This window comes from Thermobia domestica, chromosome 13 (assembly GCF_964235325.1).
Source record: "Thermobia domestica chromosome 13, izTheDome1.hap1.1, whole genome shotgun sequence".
Taxonomy (NCBI): Eukaryota; Metazoa; Arthropoda; class Insecta; order Zygentoma; family Lepismatidae; genus Thermobia; species Thermobia domestica.
Genome location: NC_137466.1, coordinates 61608415 through 61630626, shown reverse-complemented (window position 1 = coordinate 61630626; position 22212 = coordinate 61608415). Strand labels below are relative to the sequence as shown.

Here is a 22212-nt window from a genome sequence, read left to right as displayed (position 1 = left end):
GTAACATAGTTGCAAACTGTAAAATAATTCGAAATACTAATTGAAAAACATAAACTTGAACATAAGAAAGCTATTTTTAACACAACACACACAGGTTAAACTTAAAATTTATTACATGAAACTCTTTGATTATTAAATGGAAAAGTAAAATTTAAGTCAGTGTTGCAATTCAATGCAGAAACTAAAAATAAAAGGACAAGTTAAGAAATAAAAGTGCAGAAACAAAACTTAAAACACAATGTTGCAATCGAAATTGCAAAAAGAAAATTAAAAGTACAAGTTTCGAAACAAAAAATGTAAAACTGGAAATAAAAAATACAGAAACAAAATTAAAAACAATGTTGCAATTCAAAATACAGAAAGTAAAAAATAAAAATGCAGAAACAAAATTAAAACTACAAGACAGAAAAATGAAAAACTGAAAATAAAAATACAGAAACAAAAATTTTAAACCACAATGTTACAATAAAAATTGCAAAAAGAAAAATTAAAAGTACAAGTTTAAAAAACCAAACATGCAAAGCTAGAAGTAAAAATCCAGAACCAAGCCTTAAAACGCAGTGTTGCAATCGAAAATGCAGAAACAAAAATAAAACTATGACACAAAAATGCAAACACAATGTTGCAATCCAAATTCAAAAGAAAAAATAAAAGTACAAGTTAAGAAATAAAAATGTAGAATTAAAAAGTAAAAAATACAGAAAGAAAATTAAACACAATGTTGCAATCCAAATTGCAAAAAGAATAATAAATGTACAACTTTAAAACAGAATGTTACATTTCAAACTCTGAAACAAAACAAAAATTACAAGTTAAGAAATAAAAAAATGCAAAACTGAAAATAAAAAATGCAGAAGCAAAGTTAAAAGTACAAGTTTAAAATTAATATGGAAACTAAAATAGAAAGTGCAGAAACAAAATTAAAAACAATGTTGCAATCCAATATACAGAAAGGAAAAATAAAAATGCACAAAGAAAAAATTCAGAAACAAAATTAAAACTACAAGTTGGTTTACGAGACTTTGTTATCATCCTTATATTATTAAGTGAGGTGAAATTCAGGGCTTTGGTCAAGTTCAGGCACATCACATTCAGCATGGAAAGATATATTTATAAGAAACTAATTTCTACAGGAGGAAGAATTAAATACTAAGCAATACAGCTGTATTTAAGTTTACAAGTGCAGTGTTGCTCGTGTAAAATCATTACAAGTGCTTAACCGTTACCGTAAAAATAAATAGTGCAAATGAACGATGAGTATATTAGATACTATTTTCCATTGGCGGAGTATTTCTGCAGTGTACAAGAATTATATTTTATGATTACGAGTTTAGTAGTGTTACGACTGTGAAACCATAACAACTGCTATTGAAATTCAAATCATTGAGGATATCTATGTGTTTTCACTACCCTCTACACAACATCGCTGACGCGCCTGTCCACTTCGGACGCACCCTGGCGTTTTCGCTCGGGCCACCAGCTTCGCTCAGTAGTGAGTCGGTTAGCTAGCACTCATGCTATTTAGAGATATCTAACACAGATTGGTTCGTTTTTCACTGCATATTTTACGACACACATCCGGAAGGTGTCTTTATACGCAAATCGTAGAATAATCTTAATTTTCAATAAATACTTCTGGTGTCCTCCTTAAACAGTTAAGTGGTTATGGCTTGTCGCTCAACTTAAATCTTTTGGAGAACAATAAGAAGAAACTTAAAAAATTATATTTTAACAATTACTTCGAATGGTGTGCATAAACAAGACTTGTACTAAATTAAGCACCTGAAGGCAGTGTTAACTCACGATGCGTAACCATAGAAGTGACCGAGAATTTAGGGATCCACATATTTATGAAATTTACACAAGTAATGTTTTATGTTATTTAGTACACCAATGTATAGGCAATGGAAACACATCAAGGGAAAAACGGAAAATACATAATCAGAGACGTAGGATAAGTGTCTTTTTTAACCTTTAAGGTCTCCACATTCCCCTGCTGTTGCCTATTACTTTTGGACTTATTATAGGGCAGTCGCAACTTTGCCTCTGCATTAATTTTCTCTCTTTTACTTTTATTTTCGTTTATCTCTCTTTTTCGGCTATTATTCTTCAGCAGATTGAGGTGGGGCATATTTTTCTAACATGGCATCTAATACCTTAGTCCATGCCCTTTAATGTACCTTTTTCTTTTTTTCTTTATTTTCATTTTTTATTTTTTTAATAAAAACGGGCAAATCTGTAAAAGAAAATACATATAAACATAAGATAAAATTTCTTTGTTCATTTGTCATTCATTAAAATTTTGATTGCACTGTTTTGGGCTGCTTCCTCTACCGCCACCTGAAAATAAAAAGAATATCCATTAATAACAATATAGCGACAAGAAACACAGTACGAAACAACTATTGGTTTGTACAAGTCTCTTCTGAGTTTTTCCTGTCATTTATTAGCTCTTTTTATGCTATTATTATTTTGTTTACTTCTTGAGATCGCACCAAACATTCACATTGAAGACATACAAATTACAATATGACCTCTAGCACTGACACTAAACTCTACTCACAAAACAATAGTAGCGTCATTCTATTCCGATTTTGGCGTTTCTTTCCCGATAGTATCCTTTACTTTACCCGATCGTGTTTCCAATTCTTCTATAATTATTTATTTAAAACAATTATTTAGCTCAAGTTTACTCAGACCAGGCTAATTTTTCCACGTGAACGGGACATTTTTGTATCACATTAACATCAAGTTTAGGTTGGAAATATATTAGTAAATTATCAACTTGGCCTAATGGCTGCGACTAGCATTGAAGTGTTTTGTAATTTTTTTCTTCCCCTGAAAACAATTGTAAAGTTGAACGAGTAATTTCCCTTTTCAAACACAGCTAGCTCTGTCCTGTATCGCCTATATCTCACCTTACCCTGTACTCTTCTGAATACTGGCACTCCTACACGAACTCCATACCACTCCTGATCTTGCCTTTTGTTCTCCTGCTTACTCTAGCCACCTCACAGGGACCATTTCTTCCGACTCACACAGCAGTGATCACTTTTTCACCACTTTACATAACGACACTTTTCTTCCCTTTCCTTTCTTATCCCCTACAGGTTGCCCATATTCTACTAACCTCGATTGGTCCCCCACTCTCGTTCTGCGATCCTTTACATCTTCACACTGCTTTACGTTTTCATCTTTACCAGGCAGAATCCCACTCCCAGTCACTCTATCCATCTCACTCTATTCCTGCCTTCATTGTCCATCCTCATTATCCTAAATGGTGGACTCGGGAATGTCAGCAATGGATTTTCCGAAGGTGCCAAGCCTTTAAAACATACCTTGCCACTCGCTCCTATTCCAACTTCCTGGTATATCAACAAACCCAGGCGACCACGAACCGTATTCTTCAACAAACCCGTCGTAATGCATGGCGACAATTTTGTTCAAACCAAAGTTATGACTCCTCTCTATCCTCCATTTGGAAATTTTAACGGTCCTTTCGTAACAAGACGTGTCGCCCTCCCTCTGGTGAATCTATTTCTTCTCCCTGGCTCCATCAATTTCACTCCCAATTAGCCCCATCCACGTGTCTCTTCCATCCTTTCTGGCTTTCTCCATTTTATTCCCCAGAATCATCTACCCTATCCATTTTCCTTTCACCATGTCTGAACTCACACTCAACTTATCTCGTCTACCCAACTCTTCATCTGGCAAACACGGCATACATTATCGTCACCTACAAAACCTTCGTTCACCATACCAGAAATTCTTACTCACCTTATATAACACTGTATGGTCTTCTGAACGAATTCCCACTCCGTTGAAAGACTACCTTTTTATTCCCATCCTCAAACCCCCAAAAACCTGGTATCATTGAAAGTTATCGCCCTATTGCCCTCTTAAAGGTCTCTATATGTCTCTTAAAGGTCTTCGAACATCTCCTGAAACAACGCCTCCAATGGTTCTCTGAACACCACCTTTTATTTTACAAACAACAATTCGGTTGTCGACTTGGTTCCAGTGTTTCCGACTGCCTTTCTGTTCTTATATACGATATTTGGCTTACTTTTTCCCGTACCCATTTTGTTTTTGCCGTATTCATTGACCTTTCTCAGGCTTATGACTAGAGACCGGATGTTAGGCAAAATGCCTATTCTTTAATATTAAAGATATGATCAAAAATAACGTTTTAAAGTTGATATGGGGGATTATAGTTTCGATTTAAGCCAATTTTATTTTGCCTATTTTGACCTTTACTGCCTAAATAATTGCTTTATTGCCTAATATTGCCTATTCTATGCATTTTCTTCAAAATAAGCCTTCATTGGGAAAATATATAATTTACGTAACATAATACACACATATTTACTTACATTATGTGTTTGTAAACACAAGCTCGTGGTACGTTACAATATATATACAGGATGAACAAAGATGTTCACGTACTTCGGGAGGTGATTCGTGACATGAAAAGAAGATAAAAGTCCTCTTGAATTTTACGAATCATCATTTGAAGTATGTGCGCATCTTTATGTCCCGTTCCAATTGTCAGGATTCGATTTCGATTCCAATTTGGCACACCTGTCACTCGAATACGACGCAGAATTCGACAACATGCAAGAGCACTTTTTGTCTTCTTTTCATGTCACGAATCACCTCCCGAAGTATGTGCACATCTTTCAGATTCACCCAGTATGTGCAATGCATAACATGCCTCGTTTTTGTGTATACAGTAAAAGAAAATATTATTTAACAAACAAGTATGTTTCTATATTCTTTGAACATTATCTATGACTTGAATCTATTTTTTAATGGTATTGAGTATTTATCTTCATTATTTCGAGTTACATTTTAGTGCCTATTTTTTAAATTTTAAGTGCCTATTTGCCTGCCTATTTTCCAGGTTTTTAGTGCCTAAACATCCGGTCTCTACTTATGACTCTGTTCCACTTTATGATCTCATAGATATACTTTGGCAACAAGGCATCCCTTCGAAATATCTCCGTATCTTATACAACCTTCTGGACCAACGTACCTTGTATCTTCGCCTCGGTTCCCAACTCTCTGAAGGTCGCACCACCTCCCTTGGTCTTCCTCAAGGTTCTGTATTATCTCCTCTTTTATTCAATTTCTTTCTGGCTCCTATTCTTCGCCAAACCAGTAACACTGTACGTGTTCTTTCTTATTGTGATGATTTAGCCTTCTATATTTCTTCTATTTATACCTCCCCTCAACTCGCTATACCCCAACTCATTTCTGCTCTCACCACATTCTCCAACTGGTGTTCCAAACATGGCTTAAGAATAAACTGGAACATAACTTCCTTTCTCGTTTTTACCCACAAAACGCACTCCCGCCCTATACTCCCTTACATTTATTGGTATTACCTTTCCTCGCCGTCCCTCTTAAATACCTCGGAATCGTCTTAGAATCTTCTTTACGTTGGACCCCCCCCCATTATCAACTTCTACCTCAGAAAACATCATCCTTCTTATATTTAATTCGCTCTATTTCCACTTCTACTTGGTCTACAGATTTCCATGTCCTTCTTCTGTTATATATACATTTGTACTTATTTATTTAACATATGGTGGTTTTCCGTGTCCTTCTTCTGTTATATAAACATTTTTACTTATCTATTTTAACGTATGGTGGTTTTATTCTTTCTCCTCCTTCTAGGGTCTTTCAAAGATTCCAATCCCTTCAATATTCTACTCTCTGCCGTATTCTTAGCCTTCCTTCCAGCGCACGTATACTACTACTGCGCTTTATTCTGAGACCCGAGTTAAACCCTTAGCAATTCAGTTGAAACACCTCTCAGACAAATTCCGTCTTCAACGTTTCCAATTTACCCGATCCTCTCTCCTCCCTAAACTCACTCTGCCTGACACCTTCATACAGGCCGCAAACGTTCTCCATATCTCGCATCTCTCCCTTTCATATACACAAGTTACCTTGACCTTGCACCACATCTGTTATATATCCAGCGCACGTATGCTCTTCCTTTGTCCCTCCATGACTATCCTGTTTTTCCTAATCTCTTTCTATCATTTTTCCGCAATACCATCCCATCCACCTTTCTACTCCCGTCTCTTACCAACATCATTTCGCCTCTGTCATTCCTCCTCTCCCTCAGCACAATGTGCTTTTGTATTGTGACGGTTCTGTCCAGAGCTTGCATTTGGGATCAGCCTTTTACGATTCCTCCCTTCAACAGTGTTTCAACTTTAAACTGTCCCATTATGTCACTACTTTTCTCACTGAAACTCATGCCTTATTTGCGACTCTTCTTCATTTTCGTCAGTATCAGTATCCATCTGTATCACCGCTGAGGCTAAATCTCTCCTAGAATCAACGCTGGACTTCGAAATCCTCCTGGATCCTTTATGAAATTCGTCTGCTTTTACACTGTCGCATTTCCCTCAACTATACTATTTCCTTAATCTGGTCTAAAGGTCATGTAGGCATACTCGGGAATTCCATAGCTGATGCCGCAATCCGATTCAGAGCCCTGCAAAGCACCTTTCAGTCTCGCCTATTGACCTTTTCCCACTACTTACAACACTTCATTATCAACGCTGGACTGCTTATAATGCCTCAAGTACAAAGGTACCTTGGTACTGGCATCATCCTCGTTCTCTCCGTTCTCCATCTTGGTTCATTCACCATATTCTCTCTCCCTCCTACTTCCATTTTCTTCTCCGTAACAGACTTCACATTCTGTATACTCCCCACCGTTTATATCTTCTTCGAAAACGCACTACCGGTACTCGACTTTGTAATTGTGGTCTCGATACTGTCTTCATCAATCATCTAATTTTCTCTTGTTATCTCTACAGTAATATCGCCAGCCATTTCTCGCAATTCTTCATCAATTTCACGGTTCTGGTTAATTTAATGTAGATTCCTTAATTTTCACCTTATCTCCACCCGTTCTTAATGCCTATTACAACGGGCGTCTCTGGCGGGGGATCGAGGGGGCCACGTCCCTCCCAATATTTTGAAGTACAAAAGATTCAATATTTTATTCTAATTTAATTATTTACTAACGATAGAATAACATTTAAACAATAATTATTATATTTATTTGGAATATAATAGTCAGGCTGTGAAACGATTAAAACAGAGTTCTTGTTATACGTTAGCAGGTCCGTGAAGGTAAGCAGAAAGGTAAAATGGAGTCGACGATAATAAACAGGTTGGACTACGAAATACCATTTAAATCAATTTCTGTGATGTCCCCCCCAAATTTTACATATCAGAGACGCCAGTGCCTATTACCTTTATTTACAACGATCTACGCAAGGATCTTATCCTTGGAACTACGTTATTTCGCATCTTATAAGTATCTAAAGATATATCTCATGTTATCAACTTTTTCTTTTCAAAGCACCGCCTACATTTGACGAGAGAGCGATCTTCGGTAAGGCAAGTAGTTCTCGCAGAAGAAGAAGAAGAAGAAGAACGATTTACTTGTGTACATTTGGCTTTACGTATGCGGCAATATTTTGTCGGCTACGGCTACTGCTGAAACCGTTTAGCTTGATACTTTGGTGCTTATGCTTCGGCGGACAACTGGAATTCGGGTCATACGTTTTATTATTTGAGATCATGAAAATGTATACTTTTGCCGAATAAACAGACATTTGAAGGATCTAAAATATTGCACAGGTGAGATATACCTATATATTGTATCATAAAACGATTCAATGATAATAGTAACAATAATTGATATATACAGGATACAAGGCAAATTAGTATTTTAAAAAAAGAGGAGAGGTTGTAGTTCCTAAATGGAATCAAAGGCTAAAAGTTTGTATTGTGTAAGCTACAGGAGTTGAATGTAGGATGCAGGTCTAGTCTAGATCTGAGACCTGTCAACTATAACTGCTACGGCCAAATTTTGTTATTGCAAATGAAAGTACTGTTGTAAGCTTTATAATACACGCTCCAGCGGCGCATCGATAAGTAAGGCCGCTTTGAAAGGGTATAGTAGGTTAGGGCATTAGTGCCGTATGGTCGGACCATTTGAAAGCTGAAAAAAAGCACCAAATGTACTGCATTCTTTTATATTTTGTTGGATTACATTAAGTTACGTTAGCGGCATAAGAACTACTGTGCAAAAAACCAAACCTACCTGCTAGGTGGCCACTAAAAAGCACGAGCGCTATCTAACCTCGTCACGGCAGGAGCGCAGTATGGGGCTGCATCCGAAGGAAGCAGGCGCGTCAGCGAAGGTAGGTATACACGTAACCGTGGGTACTGACAACATGTGGGTTTTGGCGATCATAACAAATTCAATAACACTTGTCATGGTTTCATACTTGCAACGCTTCAATTGTTAACATGCAATACAGCTTTTGTCCACTATGCAGAAGTACATTCCCGGGTCAATGTTTCGTTTAAGGGGGTACAGTGTTTTTGACACCACTTCTTTCTATTGATTTTCGTTTGATTACATAATATAACGTTATATTAGGTTAGTTAGCTTAGGTCAGGTAAGGTTAGGTTAGCTTAAGGGGGTCCAGTGTAGTTTTGGACCCCTTAACGGAACATGTACCCATTCCCGTTCAGTTAGAAGCCACTTACCTTCAAAACTGAAGCTTGTGAACTTTTCCAGTTTCAAGAAGAAAATCGTGTACAACAGTTTCCTTCCCCAGCGCCATTCCTTTTGCGCTACTATATCATAAGAAATGAACCCTTCCGACTCCACATACAGTGCCGCTTACATCATCAAAAAGAACAAACAAAGACGACTTTGTTCATTTTTACTATTTTACTTCACTTTTACTCATTCCTCCACACAAACTTAAATAGATTCTCCAATTGACCCGGTAAATTCCCTAAAATTGGTCCGGCGATACGCTACTAATCCTAGAGTAGGGTAAAATAAGATAGGGATAGAAACGAGTTAGCTAGCTTAAGGTTAGTTAAGTTTTGATCCATTTTCATAAAATTATTAGAGTGTAATTTCTTGTTCGTGATTGAGTATACCAGCTGGAGCGGGCATTGTAAGTTAACCAATAATGGCGCAGTAAAAAGGTGTTTCTGTACTGATGTAGAATAGTCCGTCATAAATACGGTAATTTTACGGTTAAAATTAGTGGGTGCGTATGAAAGAGGAGAGTTTAATACTTAATTTCCACAGTTACAGTATTTCTGCACAACGTACGAAACCAGTAATTTACGATTACAAACTGTGATGAACGTAAGTGCTGGTTGGCTTTCCCGCACCACAGTTTGGAATGTTTAGAGATAAAATTCAATACTTTGCATGAACATATATATTTATAATTAAGAAATTTCTACAAGCGATAAAATTAAATACAAATTAATACATCTGTATTTTTTGTTTACAAGTGTATCATGATGAACTACTAGGATGAAACCATGGTAAGTGCTGTTGAAACTTGTATCGTTCAGAAAACCCTTTCGTTTACGTGCTCGCTTCCCTTGCTTACGTGCATACCCACCTTTGCTGATGCGCCTGATTCCTTGGAACGCACCCACTCGCTGGAACTCCTTGGCCCTAGTTTCGCCTTGTTCTGACTCGGCAAGATGGCATTCGTGCTTTTCAATGGTCACCTAGCACAGGCTGGTTGTTTTTTCACTATAGTTTTTATGCATCCGGATGCCGTGTTTATACGGAAATATCGTAAAAGAATTTTAATTTTTCAACAATTGCTTATGATGACCTCTTGGATTTCATTTACGCCATGTGAGATGTTTTCATATCGCCAAGTATAAATCATTTAGGAAGCAATAACAAGGACATTAGTGAAAGAATTGTAATTTTTCTATTATTTCGAGTGGTGCGCCAAAAGTAAAACTGCACGGTTACTTGTGTCAAACGATCACAAGCACTATACTAGAGTTCAAATGAGTGAGGAGCCGCGGTGGCTCAGTGGTAGAGCGTTCACCTTTCGTGTTTGGGGTTCCGGGTTCGACTTGGGCCCCCTCCAAGTGAACTTTATGGTGGATAAACACCATGTGCGTTGGTTTTTTCGGGGTTCTTCTGTTTCCTCCCGCTATCTTTATTGCACCATTTCATTCATTTCTCATAATTACCGTCTCCTTTAGCCTAACCGGCAGAATCGTGGGACGTAAAACTTACAGATTTTATTTCATTTCAAATGAGTGTGTGCATATTGGAATGATGAGTGTGTAACATACTAATTTCACCAGCAGGGTATTTATATATGATGTGAGTAACTTATGTTTACAAGTATAGAGTTACTAGTGTGAAACCATCACAAGTGCTCTGTATGTAGGGTGAGTTCGCCAATAGTCGACCGCTGAAAAAAAATCTTACTTCTAAGCACTTATAAAGCGTGATGATTTCATAGTATTTGACAAAAGTGAATTATTTGCTTTATTTGGGTTCTTTTGTACCATGCCTGTGTTAACTGCTCACTTTTAAAATTTTGCAATGATATAAAAATAGATTTTACGAAAACTCATCAAAATTCCCACTTGTCGACCATCATCGCTCAGTAGTCGACCGCATTCATGCTATTAGTCGACCGCGCGCAATTTCTATCGTTTCTATCACGTAGAAGTAATTGATTGCCTTAGGAGATATTTCGAAATTGTATTATTCGCGAGATTTGAACTTCACAAAACGATTATAAAGATTTTATTTAATTTTCAATAAAGTTTTCTCCTTAGTGATTATAAATGAAAGAATCACGCTATTAGGATTGGGTACATAGCTATTTTATTTTGGAATAATGGATTTGAGTATTAAATAGATCTTTCACGTGAAACAAGACTTCTCTCCTCCGTTATATGCACACGCTATCTTATCACTTATATTACGGTTTTACAAATCCTAAACAAAGTATGAGTATCTAATAATTTAGAAAATCCTAAGTGTTCACTTTTTTCCTGTGTGAAATATGTTTCTCTCCGGTGTCACTTGAGCACATCGAGTTATCTTCTCATGATGATAAGGTTTCTCTCCTCTGTTATTTGAGCACTTCGAGTTATCTTCTCATATGTGATAAGGTTTCTCTCCTGTGTTACTTCAGCACATCGAGTTATCTTCTCATATATGATAAGATTTCTCTCCTTTGTTACTGCAGCACGTCGAGTTATCGTCTCACATATGATAAGGTTTCTCTCCCGTGTTAGGTTTCTCTTTTGAGTTACTTGAGCACATTGAGTTATCTTTTCATGTAATAACAGTAAGTTCCTCATTGTTTATTCAAATCATTTACATGGTACAATCTGCGCACAGGAACAGCTTATCTGCAAGTTCTTCTTATGTATACCCAGATAATTCGGTACACCGAAGATGGAACCATTTATCACAATGATCGCAACCCACTGGTTTATCCTCACATTCCAAAGCAAAATTGTTTATTATCACTCCACATCCTGCGCATATGGCTCCAACGCCGTAATCAATTACATCTTCTTCATTGTGATGTTCTTCTACAACAGCAGTGGTCGTCGTCTTCGATCGTTTCTTTGGATTTTCCAGTTTGTTGCTCTTTTTTGCTGTTCTTTCATCCCTTTTGCGTTTCTTTTCCTCCTCTAGTTTCTTCTGTTCTTCTTGTTTTGCAGTCAGTGCGCGGCGATATTCTTCTGAGCTATTTGCAAAAACGGTATCTTTCTCTACCTTCTTCTTAGGCTTTTTGACTGGACTCTTAGGCCAGAACAGATGCTTTTTAAAAGTTGGCGTTATATATATTGGTCTGATAGTTTTAGGGGTTGTTGCGATATTCTTCTGACTTGATTCACTTGGTCCAGCAACAGCATCGCTTTCAACGTCCCTTGTTTCTTGCTGTGCTTCTGGTATAGAAACCAGAGCTTCAGTAGGAGGTTCTTTGAGAGAATAAGTATCTTGCTGAATATCTTTCATAGGTTCAGTTTCATTCAGTGTAGTTGATGTGTTTCCTTCTCATTTGATGGCACAAATTCTGGAATAGACGCTTCCTTTCTTATTAAAGGCCTCTCTGATTCTGTTGTTGGAGCAGACATAACTGATTCTTTGTTTGGCACAATACTGATTTCCTCTTTCTCTTGTGCTGCAATGGTGTCGAATTTCTCAGATTTCGTTGGTAGAATAGATGTTATATTCACTCTGTTTTCAGTTGTTGCACTTGGATTGGCTTCAACAGCCAATGGCTGGAGAAGATCATTTAGTAAATCCTTTCCAACAGTGAGAGTAGCTTGAGACAAGTGTTCATTGTTGTCATCAACTACAGGGATTTCACCAACTGCAACTTCGTCATCTAATGGTAAGTTGGCACTTTTAACATCAGTTTGTAGTGCTTCGTCCATCGGCTTTTCTGCTGGAAGTTTCAAAACTTCAAGAACTGTGTTGAAGTCAACCGCAGCCTTTTGAAGTTCATCCTTGTACACAGTAATAACTTTTCTTGCAGTACGAAGGTCTTCTTCACTAACATTTGGCTGAGTGGAAGTACTCTCTATGTTTTTGCATACACTCTTGATGCATTTTGTGTAGTCAACAGCGTCCGGATTGAAAGGATACAGTCCACATTTGCGAAACCCATTTTTTATTGTTGACGGTGTTGCTGCTGTTGCTAGGACCTCTGCAATAAGTGGTGCAAACTGAACTCCATGTAATTTGTCTAAAACTGTTGTCTTTGGCACACCAAACCTTTTACAGGCATCACGAACTGAAAGTTGTTTTGTTCTTACAGCTTCTAAGGTGCACAGCATATCAAATTCCGAATAGCGGAAAAATTTTCTTTTATATCCCGGAGCCCGAATAGCGGAAATCTGTCAAAAATACATAAAATTTAAAATGCTTCGCCATATTTCTAACAACAAAATGCATTGCTATATTACAAAGCAGAAGTAATCAAGAATATATTTGGTCTAGGAATTAATTCGTGCGGTTTTTAATAAAAATTGAAGCTTTATTTCAAAAACAAAGTAAATGAATACGTTAACAAAAATATTGTCCATTGCTAGCCACTACTTTCTCCCATCTTTCAGGCAATTTACGGATTCCGTGTCGAAAGAATTTCTCATCTTTTGACGCAATCTAATCAAAGATCCATTTTTCGATATTTTCTGAAGATGTGAACCGCTGTCCAATCAAATCGTTATTCATGCAATCGATCAAGTAGTAGTCAGGCGGAGCAGTGTCTGGTGAATATCGCGGGTGGAGTATCACTTTCCATCCGACATTTTCCAAATAGGTTTTGACCGGTTTTGCGACATGTGGTCGAGCGTTATCATCTTGATAAATAAGTTTATTATGCCTGTTATTCCATTCTGGTCGTTTTCAGGCCAGAGCTTGCTTCAAACGCATTAATTGTTGTCGATAGCGGTGTCCATTAATAGTTTCACCAAGTTTCAGAAGTTCATAGTACACCACACGTTTCAAATCCCACCATATATACAGCATAACCTTTGCACAATGAATATCTCGTTTCGGTTGTGAAGGACCTGGTTCACCTTGCTTCACCCAGGCCTTTTTTCGCTTAGGATTCTCGTAATAAATCCACTTCTCATCACCAGTTACAATTCGATGCAAAAATCCCTTCCTTTTCTGTCTTTGAAGCAGCAATTCGCAAACGGTTTTTGTTCTTTCAACGTCTTTCTTTTCAATTCATGTGAAACCCAATAAGACATCTTTTGAATCATTCCTATGGCTTTGAGACGTTTGGAAACTGTTGTTTGCTCAACTCCAAATGCTTCTGCAAGTTCGTCCTGCGTTTGACACGAATCCTGATCAAGCAATGCTCTCAATTCTTCATCTTCAAATTCTTTTGGCTGTCCAAATTGCTTTTGGTCTTCCAAGCTGAAATCACCACCTTTAAACCGTGCAAACCACTTCTGACACGTTCGCTCAGCTAGAGCATGGTCACCAAACACTTCCACTAAAATATGATGACTTGCGGTAGCACTTTTCTTCATGTTAAAGCAATGAAGAATAACTCCCCGCAAAAACACTTTATCAGGCACAAAATGCGCCATTTTCAGTTGAAGAAAAAATGTTGTTGTTTCCGCTTCAAGCAACTGACATATACTAAACAAGATGCTCAATGACAGTAGTTTTCAACGCATGTTTGGATCAACGAAACTATGGGACAATAAGCTAGTTACGCCATCTTTTGTAAAACCGCACGAATTAATTCCTAGACCAAATATTAACAAAAGTTGTTTTTCAATATTGATACTCTTAATATTTCAGTGTTCTTCCCGAAAGCAGGTTCTGACCTGAAAAAACCTGAGCCGAGTGAATCAATATTTTTTATTGACATTAATCGGATGATGATGACGTCGCAAGGACGTGAGACCTAGAGTTTAACATGAGCTCCGAACCAATTGTATTCCCATGGAAAATTGAACCCAGGACTTTATTACAAAGCAGCATACTTTAACACTTACTTGAATTTTGTTGAATTTATTTATGTCCTTTAAGCATTTGTGGCACAGGACGGGATAGGGGAGGGAGAAGGATGAGGAAAGGTGTCAGCCAGAGCCTATTATGTAGGTAACATCATGACATGCGCCTGGTATAACTGACAAAACCCCTAAGAAACCTGTTAGAAGGGCCGGCATTGGGGTTTCAACCCGCACATCTCTCCATTCCCAATTCGTAATCCAGCAGGCTAGGCACTGGACAACGTGTCTGGTACATGCCTCAAAGAAAGTATTATTATTTCTCTCATTCAGGAAGACGTAGTAGAGGTACAGGAAACCCTTCTTGTTCTCGTTTGTTTGCTTGTTTCTTTGTTTATTATGGTTTAACGTCCCTTCTTAGGATCAAGACTATTATTACAGTAATATTCAAACCGCTTTAATTCGTTCTATGCTCTCCCGCTTCGAATTGAACCCGGGACACAGAGCACCAAAGGCACGGTTGCTATCCATTAGACCAGCGAGGAGGGCTTCTTGTTCTCGTGTAAAAGAAGAAAAAAAACTTGGTTTCACATTGAAATAGTAGATCGTCATAAAAAGAAACTTTCAACTAAGTTACTGAACAAATTCCAGTCAGCAAAACGCGAAACATAGTATGAAACAGTGCGGTCGACAGGTGGCAAGAAATATTCCAATAGTCGACCAACACAAGAAACAGGCGGTCGATTTTTAGAATATGTCACGAAATCAAAAATTTTATACATGCATGTTGAAGAACAGACCTTATTACCAAACAGGAAATAATTTGAAGCAATTTGGCGCACTCTCAAATAATCCAATAATCGACCACCCTTGGTCGACAATTGGTTTGTATGGGAAAGAAAAAATGCCAAATTCCGACCACATTTTAACATGTATTTTTTCATTTAATACTATCCAGTTATTGACAAATTATACTGTACAGTTTCTAGAATAACTTAGTTTTGTAACAAAAACATTTCTTACCTCACGTACTATCTATATCCTCAGAAAAGCGAAAAATAACAGGTGCACAAGATTCCCATTACACGCTGTCGTAAACTGTGCACCTGAGTCGTAATTCTACAGATACGTTGAAATTTATCGGTGAAAGACGACCAGCTGGCCAAGGAAGAGGGAAACAATGATTGTCATTGGTGGTATATGATGCAAGCTTTATCGCGAATCACGTTCCGCTCCAAAAGACCATTAGATATATTTTATATACACAATAGTAAGCAAAAATGGTCGACTATTGGATGGCGGTCGACTATTGGCGAACTCACCCTAATAACTTATCAAATATTTTGTTACACTATCCTCGTTTTTATTCATACTTTTCGACGCTGATGCGCCTGCTTCACACGGACGCTCTGCTGCTGCGTTCTTTGCCCTAATTCGGTTAGATAGCATTCCATCTTTTAATGGTCATCTAGCACAAGTTGTATTCTGTATTATTTATTTATTTATTTTTGTGCAGTCGTTTTTATGGCGTACGTCAGGACATGCATTTATATTCGCAGTTTGCTCGCATATTATCAGTCAGTACGTAATAATGTCGGCATGCGGCAGGCTAATAACAGTCCAGAATGTCTTAGGAAATCATTTGAAGCAAGTAAAATGCTTTTTAAAATTTGACGTACCTCTACCGATGTTCCGTGATAAAATCTATTGATAGCACTTTAAAAGGTGGTATTTGATTAGTGACATGTCATTTCTTGGCTCAGTTCAGGCATGCGAAAGAAAGTTACTAGAACTGTTGATTTTCGAGAAATTGGAAACTAAAGGTAAGCTAACTTACTGAAACCTATTAAAGGAAACGTCGTGAAGAGTAAGAATGTGGGCTCGCTTTTTAAAATTATTTTCTGTCGCTCTTGCTCTAAAAATTATGCTAATGGTATCTTATATTTTCGTGGCGCATGCCCAAATAATTATGTACAGATGTATAACGTGCTAACAAACTAATATCCCATTAAAACGGTTAGACACGAAAAACATGCACAACTTGTGCTGAGTGGTCACTACAAGCATAAATTTGGTTAGTATTGTAGAGTAGGATAGGTGAGGTTCAGGGCTGGCCTTAAGCCGATTGAACCGATTGCTCGCAATCGGGCCCCGTGCTAGTGCCGTTTTAACAGCTTATTAGGCTCCAGAGCAAATAATTTCATTGTAGTCACTATGGCTAAATTTTGTTCCTAATACATGTAATTAATACATGCCTTTCTGTTCGCGGGGCTCCCGGCCAAGTCGCTATGATACCATTAAGATGACTGCTACTTTCGGTTGTCAAGTACACACAACAACATATTGCAATACAGGTACATCCATTTCCGGGCATAAATAAATATCTTCTGAATTTAATGCTGCACTAATGTCTTTATTTTTATACGTTTACAACTTCTGTAGTAAAAATATATATTACGCCCAGGAAATATTCTGGACACCATTAACACTCCCCCAAATTTCCTTACACACACCCCTGGGCAAAAAAATAATGTTTTCTTTGAGTTTGTATAAAGATGTATATTGAGCTCCTCCGTGGCTAAGCTGTTAGCGTACGCGCCTTTGGCGTGGGAGACCCGGGTTCGATTCCCGGCGGGAGCTCATGTGGTTCGGATTCCACGTTACTCAGTAGGTCCACGTCTCATATAGCCTCGCCGCTAAACGGGACGTTAAACTCATATTCAATTCAACTCAACTCAAAGATGTATATCATTATTCTGGATGCACCTCCTCTCTTATTTTTGAACACTCACTAAGTAAAAGTCCGTGGCGTTCCTACTGATTGTCATGTGATACTACCGTGAATACCGAGATATCAACTAAATCAGCCTCAGTGCAACTTCTTTTGATATTCTTTTGCTTATTATAGCTATATTAAAAATACAAAGCCAGAGGACAAACTTTGCATTCCCCTGCGAAAGATCGCGTGGATGTGAAAACCGAATGTCTACTGGTGCGTACTGAATAGGAGGCTGCTTATGAAGATTGTCTTTTAACTCGAATAATTTAATGAAAAATATGTCATCCATCTTCCATCAGTTGCTTAAGGTTTGTGATCGTCTCATCAGTATTTCATTTTGTCTGCAGTCGATAACGATTTCAAGCTGATAATACCTTTAATAAGTAGCTACCTACGATGTTCTCACTAGCGTACATTAACTTTTCACGACTTGAATTTTTTCGAAAAGATACAGCTGTTAAAATATCTTTGAACCAACGGATTCATATCAATGTGCATTTCATTATGTTTTACACATATAAACATATGGAAACATAGACTTTACCATTGTATTTCTCGTAAAATTCAAGTCCAATTTGATATATTACATGACCTCCTTCCTATTTAAAAAAGTCTAGCAAGATACAAGATGGCCGACTGCAAAATGGCGGCTATGATAAGCGTACCCTCAAATAGATGTCTACTGTCTCCCGGTGTCAGTAATGTGTTTTTGTTTTACAGGTAAAATGAAATTTTCAAACTTGAAATACATTGTTATGGCTTATTCTGATCGATCAGGTTTTTGGCCACTGCGGCCGTCTTTATGGACGGAAGCACTTTAAATTTTGGTTACGCTCGTTTCTTGATATTCCATACTTCTCTGCCAAGCTTGGTCAAGAAACTAGATACATCGAGAAGTTTACTTGTAAGAGAAGAAAATTGTGAAATACCGCTACAGAACTTTCTTTAAAATTTGGAAGGCACAAGGACAAGGATGAAATATGTATTTTAAAATCATTCACTGTCTGCATTTCCATTTGAGTTATTTCTCTGAAACATTAGCTGCTATACGTAATGAACAAGGTGGCAGTTTTCACCAGAACATTTACAGATGGAAACACGTCATAAAGAGAAATGGGTATAACCAGTAGACCAGTAGGGAGAGCGCAATATATATATATATATTCTACGGACCTTGGTGCAAGTAAACCTGGGGCCCCGCGCTAACCAGGGTTGGCTGGTTTAAACCAACTGTTTTATTTTTTTTTTTTTTCAAAAAAAAAAAAAAAGAAACAAACAAACAAAAAACTGGTTAAAAAAACGAAAAGTGCTTTAAATCGTGTGAACTTTATGGTGTCGTTTTCACATATCAAACTATCTGCATTAGTTATCTCCTTTTCTCCGTTTAATTAAGGCATCCCATGTTCAATTCTTGGTCGAACAACAACCCATCTTTCAAGTGTAAACCAAGTAGTGATTCGCATGTCACTTAAGCAAAAGTCTCCTTAATAACCTAGGTATTCCACAAGGATGTTAAGCGTAATCATACGAAACGAAACCAAAGTGTATATTTCTGCTTGCTTGAATGCTTGTTGTTTTATAAAGAAACCAAGGTTGCTTGAATATATTGATACAAATTGGCAGATTTTATCGACTGCCTACATAGCTTCCAACATTAGCTTGGATTGGACTTTCAGTTTTAATTTAATTGAATAATGTCAACAGTCTAAATTTGTAAGTTAATACCTCAGTTTTAACGTGCTGATTATGATACATTGACCGTAACATTTTACATGGCAATCAATAGCGGGATTTTTCCGTTATTTCTTGCATTTAAAGTAATAACAGGATTTTTCCAATGGCTAAGGCGGGAGTTTCCCGATTTATATATAATGCTGTATAATGGTTTCATTTGTGCAACTGTTTATCTTTTTGTCCTTCTGAAATGACTCGTGACAATTATATTAACGAGTATGTAGAGATCAGTACAATACTTTTATCAGGAGTCCTTTGTGAATGAGTCGGCACACTCATCGCATTTGTGGCCAATTAGTCCCGGTTTCGAGTTCAAATGGAGAACCGTTTCTCTCGGATGTGAGCCGAGAAGCGTTTGGATTCCGCTTTAAGCTTATGTGATCCCTTCCAGCGTAATCCTGTTGTTGCATAATAACATCAAGGCGAAACAAACCTATTTCTGTCCGTATGTAATATAAATACATAGAACAAATTATTTAAACCAAAAAAACCTGGTTTAAACAAACAAAAAAAAAAAAAGAGTTTAAACCAAAAAACTTGTTTAAAAAAAAAATAAAAACCATGGTTTTTGCCAACCCTGGCACTAACTAGGGCCGGCCCTGGTTAGGTTAGTAGAATATGCCAGGTTATGTTAGTAGAGTAGACTAGATTTTGTTTGTAGGGTAGAGTAAGTTCGATTAATAGAGTAGAGTAGAGTAGCTTAGGTTAGTTTAGTAGTAGTACCTTAATGTGCGTTTCCCAGTGATACAAGTTCTGGTAGTAGTTGTAATGATTTTATGCTAATAATGCTATACTTGTAAACATAAAATACAGTTTTTGTACAAAAGCAAAAATACACTGGCGGAAAGTGATATCTAATGCAGTCACCTTTCTTATGTATCGCTTATTATAGCTACCGTATAGCAGTTGTAAAATTTTCTGTCACTTTACACTTGTAAACATAAAGTACACGGCTAATATATTTTCCATAAGTAGAAGCTTTGCTTTGTGTATACTTAAACAAATTATCTGCTGAGCAAAATAATATACTAAAAAACTATAAAATAAAAAACTACGCACGTGTGACAGTTTCGGGAACTAACACTTTGGCTTCATCAGACACTATCTGATGAAGCTAAAGTGTTAGTTGACGGAACTGTAACTTGTATGTAACTTTTTAATGTGAATATATTGTTTTGCTCGGCAATTAATTTGTTTCTGTTTAAGGCTAATATATGAGTTACAGATAGGCTGCTTACACAAATACGACAAATCAATCAGTACTGAAATCACATCGTTGACATTTTACAACAATGAAATATACGTTTTTAAAATGGCTTTTTTAAATCAGTATGAATTTTTACAATATTTTTTTTTTTTTTCAGATAATAATGTGATAAAGATACATAACCAGACAGCTGCTAGATTTCTTTCATCATGGATCTTGTGTATACCGTTTCTAGAAAATATAGAGCAATTCCTAAAAATGTGTTAAATTATGAATGGTAAGTTATTTCTGCAAGTTCAGCTTTTGGCACCCATAACAGAAATTAGATATTTTTGTTTCTTAGGATTGGAATTAGATTTCTGGGCTTTCGGCACCTATGGGCATGTCACGAGCGAGGGATGACGTCTCTCGGTGATCACACTGCCCGAAGAATGGGAAGGGAAGGAAGCGACCTGGAACCATAATGTTAGGTACAGGGTGTCTACTAATACTGGAAATATACTGGTATTTAATTTTGATACTGGAAATATACTGGAATTTTAATCCACATACTTAAAAATTATGAAACTGGTAGTTTGTCGACAATACTTTTTTTTTTTTTTTTCAAATTGTTTTAATAGAATTAGAAACAATGTTGTATCCATGAGGATTGTAAATTTTCCAAAGGAAGAGTTGTATACATTGTGTAATTAGACATTTAAAACAATGGGTGGAGTGGAGAGCTATGATGTGAGTTGGGAAGTCCTTTAAAAAATGTTAGAAAATCAAGGCTAACCAAATTTATTAAAAATAAAATATTCTTTTGATAATAAAACACTTACAAACCTGAAATCATCAAGAGTGTGATTATTCCTAAAGAACTTTAAAAGATCATCATATTAGGTACTGGAATTTTGCTGATAGCTATATTGAGCATACTGGAAATATACTAGAATTTTAAAAATGAAACTCAGTAGACACTCTGTAGGTACCATCTCGGCATTTGGTTAATATGAGTGAGGTAAACCTCACTCAGGATGGATGAACTGAAAAAATAGTTGTTACGATTTTTCGATCGAGTATCCCCACCGGGAATCGATCCCGGGACCGCTTACACCAAAGGTGAGAGCGTTAGCAACTACACTATGCCGGGCTAGATCTTTATTTCTTAAAAAATATTATTCGAATTAGACAAAACATAGTGTATAGTTTCTTAGAGCATTCAGATTAGCCCCATGGCTTGGGATTAAAATCTACCAAGAAGGAAAGGGTGAATTTATATCTTCCTAAATTAAAAAATAATAATAAAATAAAAGCACGAAAATTTCCGTTAAAAAAAGTTTGATCTTAGTGCAATGTGATCTACATTTTCTTTGAAGTTTTCGAATCCTTCCTCTGGATAGAACTAAAATTACTGAACAATAAAAGGATGGGTGAACTTTCCCAATTTTTAAAAAAAGTTCACGATACCTTTCATAAAAATGTTTCAATTTTTAATTATACATATTTTATTCGAAGCTCTCCTACAGTGATCGGTGCTTGGGATTAAAAATAGTCAAAGATGAACAATGAATTTAGTGTCCTGATGTAGGATGAATGCCTCCACCCTCTAGTTTAAAAAATATGTTTCGGGATTGCTTTCGTAAACAAAAGTCATCCGTTTTTGGTATAATATGGCGTAAATTTTTCTGAGGATTTCTAATCTTTTGTAGTGTTTGATGTTGGATGGGTTGACGCTTTGGATTTAAATAAAATAGTGGGTAAAAATACTTCGATTTTTATAAAACATAATGTGTATTTTGTTCGAGATTAGAGACTGACTTGTATAAATAATTGCTTCATCTATTTCTGTATACTGCGACTACTTTCCTTATACAATATTAGTGAATTATGTCGGTTATCGCTGTACCATTCTTCAGTTCCAATTCTTCGTATAAAGCTTGATTAGTTACGTAACTATTACAGAAGTTAGTTCTTGTAAAAAAAAATAAATAAAAAATATAAACGCTGTACATGGCAAATCAATTTTTAAAAAAAGAATTGGGACTGAAGAAGGTTACAGCGATAACTGATATAATTCACTAATGTAAGGAGAGTAGTCATGGGATACACTGTTGTCTTTTATGTGTTAGTTATATTGTAGCATCAATTAGTAAGTACTTACTCATGTAGTTTGGGGTTAAAATTA

The 22212-nt window shown here is 36.7% G+C and overlaps 1 protein-coding gene across 1 annotated transcript in view; it reads left to right on the top strand.

Annotated features, from left to right (window-relative positions):
- Positions 1 to 7452: 7452 nt before the first annotated feature.
- Positions 7453 to 22212, top strand: part of MED16 (mediator complex subunit 16) — an 80192-nt gene continuing 65432 nt past the window's right edge. Inside the window, exons 1-2 of the mRNA XM_081735791.1 lie at positions 7453 to 7671; positions 20203 to 20322. Coding sequence (XP_081591917.1) covers positions 20255 to 20322 — 68 coding nt within the window. The 5' untranslated portion in view covers positions 7453 to 7671; positions 20203 to 20254. The remainder of the gene's footprint in view (positions 7672 to 20202; positions 20323 to 22212) is intronic.